General features: G+C 37.6%; 1 protein-coding gene across 3 annotated transcripts in view; it reads left to right on the forward strand.

Annotated features, from left to right (window-relative positions):
* Positions 1 to 2313, forward strand: part of CFAP47 (cilia and flagella associated protein 47) — a 509395-nt gene extending 507082 nt beyond the window's left edge. For all 3 annotated transcript variants that reach the window (XM_025439582.3, XM_025439599.3, XM_025439591.3), the window contains one exon: positions 2083 to 2313. In XM_025439582.3, coding sequence (XP_025295367.3) covers positions 2083 to 2295 — 213 coding nt within the window. In that variant the 3' untranslated portion in view covers positions 2296 to 2313. The remainder of the gene's footprint in view (positions 1 to 2082) is intronic.
* The last annotated feature ends 3687 nt before the right edge of the window (positions 2314 to 6000 follow it).

Below are 6000 nucleotides of genomic sequence, written 5' to 3' on the forward strand. Positions count from 1 at the left end.
AGAAAAGGAATGGAAACCAATAAAGGGTGCTTTATCAAAGCAGCTACCACCAACTGGAATTTAATCCCATGGGATTTCTATGGAAAATAGTATGGAACACACACTGTAGAATATTTACATCTGATGGGGCTAGAGAGTTGGGGGGTTGTTTGTTTTTGTTTTGTTTTCTGAAAAACTCTTGAGTCGAGAGGTATGGATATTGGCAATTGGAAGTTGGATCAGGAAATGAAATGGAAGTACCATTTCTACTAATGTGCTGTTTCCATTCCTAAGAATGTGTCCTTCTTTTTTTGTATTTTTTTTATTGGAGTTCGATTTGCCAACATATAGCATAACACCCAGTGCTCCTCCCATCAAGTGCCCCCCTCAGTGACCGTCACCCAGTCACCCCATCCCCCTGCCCACCTCCCTTTCCACTACCCCTTGTCTCTCATGAGTAAATAAATAAAATCTTTAAAAAAATAAAAATAAAAGATTTTATTTATTCATTCATGAGAGAGAGACAGAGACACAGGCAGAGAGAGAAGCAGGCTCCATTCAGGGAGCTGGATGTGGGACTCGATCCTGGGTCTCTAGGATCACGTCCTGGGCTGAAGGCGGTGCTAAACCGCTGAGCCACCCGGGCTGCCCAATAAAATCTTAAAAAAAAAAAAAATCAGCACAGTGATTCTCTGAGGCACTAGTGACTTGGAGATACTGATTTATTCTTATATTATTTTAACTTAAGCTTTTTAATTTATATTTTCAAAGGGAGATTCTGAGTGGAAGGTATAGAGCTATATCTTTAAAGTGTTCTCAAAAACATGAGTCATTGTATTTATTTACAACTTGAAGAAAGTTGACTGTAGATATGAGAACTGTAATATTTAATCTTTATAAAATAAACATATTCTTATGACCGTATAGAGTGTTGGAATAAAGGACATGAATGACTTCTTCCAAATATATTTTATACTTGGGTTATATATCTTATGTATACATAAATATATATACACACACACACACACACATACCCACTCAGCATCACTTATGGAAAATTTATTTGAATCTTAATTGAAATGCATACAATAATATTTAGGATTTTAAAAATACTGTCTTTATAGATAATTATTTTCAAAGGGTCTTGGAGATGGGTCGGGTGAAGGTACAAATCCATATATGTCATTCCTATTGGTACCCACTACATTTCAGATAGTGTACATCCCTTCATGTGCCTCGCTCCTGCACATGAGTGTTGGGCATGGATGCAAGTCCCTTCAAGTACCTCATGCATCTGTAGTCATGAAGTAGGTCACCTGTAATGCAAAAATTTACCATGACATATGCACAATCACCAGAACGTAGCTTGGTTTTTCAAACTGAACATCCTTATGTGAAGTAAAATGTTATTCAATCCAGTTATACTATAGTCCTTGGTTTGTTCTGCTTTTGACTCCTGATTCAGAATACACAGTTACTATGAACACTGATAGGAGGGCCAGTTCTAGTTAAAATAGGGTCATTCCAGATGTGTATTGCCATCCATGCATAAGCAGAAAAAAATGATGAATTTTTAAATAAATCCCTAAGTTGTACTAACTTGGACTTAGATTGTGACTGTCATTAATGATTTTACACAATTCTCAGTAATTTCAAATGGTTCTATTAATTACAGACTTTCATAATCTAAAAAAACAGAAGCTCAACATATTTTACCAGTCAGTTCTATAGCCACACTTAAATTGTCATGGATAAGTTCTTGCAAAATATGGTTTCAGTTAGTTATATCGTTCATGCTGGGCAACAGTTTCGTTCAAAGAAAATAGACTGCTTCTGCTCAGATCAGATGGATGCTTATTTCACCCACAGGGCAGACCTCTAACTCTGAGAGACCTTTTAGTGAGTGGTTCTTAATTCATAAAGCTAAGTGCTTTCTTGACTTTATTTCCCGTGGTCATTATTTATTACTGGCACACTTCCAGTTTTGTACCTCTCCCATACCTTGCATGGAGAAGAGAGACCATATTAACTTGGTAAATTTTTTCCTATAGTTTTCTCAGTCCCTGATTTTTCATGTAAAATCTCTCCTCTCTTTGTTTCCAGACACCGGACATGTACTGGTTGTATGATGTCAATGGGTTACCTCAAGTTACCATGCCACCAATGAATGTAAAAGCCAAAATTGACTCAACTAATAAGAGGTTTCATAGCAAGCCAGTTCATCAGCGCAATTTTATTCATGAAAATGCTAAACTCCTGAGGACAGGGGTGTCCTCTCCCATCAAGGGTGCGCCTTTGATGTTGAAGAATAAATAAATACTTTTTTCCAAAATATTTCTTGGCCTTAAGTAGATTTGAACATATTTTCATGATTGTTCTTTCATCTTTTGGAATATTTCTGATGAATAATGTTTTAATGATAATAGGCCCTCTCTATTTTATTTTTAAAAGTCTGACTAAAGGGGATCCCTGGGTGGCGCAGTGGTTTGGCGCCTGCCTTTGGCCCAGGGCGCGATCCTGGAGACCCGGGATCAAATCCCACATCGGGCTCCCGGTGCATGGAGCCTGCTTCTCCCTCTGCCTCTCTCTCTCTCTCTCTCTCTCTCTATCATAAATAAATAAAAATTAAAAAAATTTTAAAAATAAAATAAAATAAAAATAAAAGTCTGACTAAATCTATTCTCTGAATATGTTGTACCTGATTTCTGCTATGTGTGTCTTTTAAAATGGACTGATTGCAATTATTGGGATTGGTTCACTTTTAACGTACAGGGATACATTTGTAGTAAAAAAAAAAATCCATGCATGTAAGTATACGTAGTCCATCCACTTCTATATTGAATCTTTAGATAATATAGATATACTTCAAAATGATCCTGGGGAAAATTCATTTTCTCAAAGGAGAGTATTTTCCTCGGTACTTACCATTCAGGAAAAATATAATAATAAACAGCAAATATGGATCATCTTTAAGAGAATTTGACATGAAGTGACTGACTTTGCTACAAATTATTCACTCATATCATTTTAAAGAATTCACTTATCCTTTTTGGGTTCTGTTTTCTTATGTGCAAAACAAAAGAACTATACTGGGACAAAAATTTGCAAACTATAGATCTACTCTACTACCTATTTTTATATACTTACGAAAAGATAAAGATTTTTACATAATTGAAAAAATTAATAGAAGAATATTGAGTAACAAGAAAATTGCATAATATTCAAATTTCAAGGGCGCCTCGGTGGCTCAGTCAGTTAAGTGTCCCACTCTTGATTTCGGCTCAAGTCATGATCTCAGGGGCATGGGATCGAGTCCTGGGTCGGGTTCTATGCTCAGAAGGGAGTCTGCTTGGGATTCTCTCTCCCTCTCTACCCCCTCCCTGCCGTGTGCTGGCACTCTCTCTCTCTCTCTCTCTCTCTCAAATAATAAATAAATCTTTTTTTTTTAATTCAAATGTCATTGTCTATAAATAAAGTTTTATGAAAGCATAGCCACAGTCATATGTTTGTGTATTACCTGTGGTTGCTTTTGTGCTGTAACCACAAGGTCCCATGGTCAGAAACCATATAACTACAAAGTTTTAAATATTTACTTTCTGGTACTTTACAGAAAAAAAAATGGCAACTTTATGCTACAGCAGGAATGGCCTTTAGGAACCACTATAGATTGATTATAATTTCTTCCCATGGTGTTAAATGGAATTCTAGGGATGCCTCTATGCAATTAATTAGTCTTGTCTGTAGGTACTGCAGTAGAGGAGAAGCCCATATACCCCAGATTTGTCATCCTCAGAAAGGATAAAAGCCAAAATTCTGTAAATTTCCAAAAGCCTTTCTTATTCTCTGGCTCTCTAAAGATAATTCTTTGAGTAGAGTCATAGATTATTTGTCCTTTCTTTTTCTGTATCGCGTTTGTGAGAAGGGGTTTGGTCAGTCTCTGAGTATATTTCTCACAAAGCCTTTATAAAACTTCTCCAAATCCTTAGGAAAGGAAAATCATATTTGCTATGAACATACAATGTTTATAGTGGTGTTTTTGTATTTTGGTGTATATGGTAATACATAATAGTTAAATAATCTTAAACCTCTTATATTGAGCCTTCTAAGAGTCATAATTGCTCTCCTATCTGAAATTCTCCAATAATTTGAAACTATTGCACTGTATACTTTCCACTATTTCTTAGTACAACATTTGTGAATATCAGTGGCTTGAAGACCAAAAGGCATCAAATAAATTCAGAGACTACAGCAGTTACATGGGGAGTAGGGCACGTAACCAGAAAGAAGTCTAACAATATCCACAAACTTCTTCCTTATCTCTAGAGGACAAAGAACATGCTATAGTGTGCTAATGTTTATATCTCTCTATTGAAAAAGGAGTCTGAAAAAGCAGTCAGAGGTTTTACTTGAAGTTTCTTATTTGAGGACCACAATTTGCTCATTAGCAAGTGAATTTCCTATAGAATGAAAGATAAGATTTTTCTGGGAATCTAAAAGTTCCATGTGCTACCACTATACATTTTTAAATATACATATGCTGATTTGGAGTTTGATTGTAGATTATCTGTAGCTTGTTTAAATATCTATTAATTCACTCATATGTTTATGCCCTTACTTAATAAACCGGTTTTAAGTACTGCTCCAAGCTACTCAACCTTGATATAAAAACAAATGAGCCCTGATCAGACCTTTCCTGCAAGTGCCCCCTGACTGATGGAGAAAACGGGTGTGAGCAGGGAGTTTCCATACCATATGGAAGGCATTGTGATTGAGACCTTGGTGTAAAAACACAGGGGTGAGGACCTGGCTAAGGAGTGAGAAAAGGCCTCAAGGAAGACATGATATTAATGGAGTTGGAGTCTTCCAGGTGAAGTATGACCTCTCAGACTGGGAGGAGGAACATGTGCCAAAGCATACAAATGTGACAGATCATAGCATGTCCAGAGACAAGCAGTGGTTATAGCTCAGAATAAATGATTAGGGGAGTGATAGAAAATATGGGAACAAATGTAGGTGGGAACAGAAGAGCTTAAACTAGCATTCTTAGCTCAGGGACTACATGAAATGATGGGATAAGAAAATGCGTTCAAATTTGGATGCACCACTTTAGGTAACTATAAGCTATGTATATTGAAATGGCCAGTTAGTAAGTAGATATAGTCATATGGAACTTAGAATATGGGTTTGATTCTGATAAAAGTTTTATGATTTATTGGTGAGTTGGTATGCGTCAAAAGCAAAGCTATACATGATAATGCTTATAGAAAGCTTACAAAAGCAGTGGTTCTCAAACTAGTATGCATTAGAACTATCTGAGTTGACTGCTAAAAATGCAAAGTGTGAACAGAAACATTTGAAAGGGGGTGCCTGGGTTGGATCAGTCACTTCAGCCTCTGCTTTAGGCTCAGGTCAAGATCCCAGGGTCCCGGCGTGGAGCCCCACACCCAGCAGGGCGATTCTCCTTCTCCCTCTCCCACTGCCTCTCCCCCACCCCTGCTCATGTGTGTTTTCTCTCTCCCTCTCTCTCTCTCTCTCTCTCTTTCTCAAATAAATTTTAAAAAAATTTTAAAGAAACATTTGAAAGAACATAGGAAGGTCAAGGGGCCCTAAAATGTTGCTGGGAGGCCCCTGGGAAAGTTGGTCTTCTGCATGTCCACATTTTTTTTTTTTAAGATTTTATTTATTTATTCATGAGAGACACAGAGAGAGAGAGGCAGAGGCACAGGCAGAGGAAGAAGCAGGCTCCGTGCAAGGAGCCCAACGCGGGACTCGATCCCAGGTCTCCAGGATCACGCCCTGGGCCGAAGGTAGGTGCTAAACTGCTGAGCCACCCAGGGATCCCTGCATGTCCACATTGGAGTGAAACATGAGCTTTTAGACTCTGCCAACCACAAACTGCCACAGCCTGTAGTAATTCTCAGAATGAGGCTTTTTTTTTACTACGACCAAGCAACTAGCAAAGTAACCTCTCGTATATATACCAATGCTAACTATTTTTGCCTACGCCAGTCATAATTCTTT

Source organism: Canis lupus, chromosome X (assembly GCF_003254725.2).
Source record: "Canis lupus dingo isolate Sandy chromosome X, ASM325472v2, whole genome shotgun sequence".
NCBI classification, from domain to species: domain Eukaryota; kingdom Metazoa; phylum Chordata; class Mammalia; order Carnivora; family Canidae; genus Canis; species Canis lupus.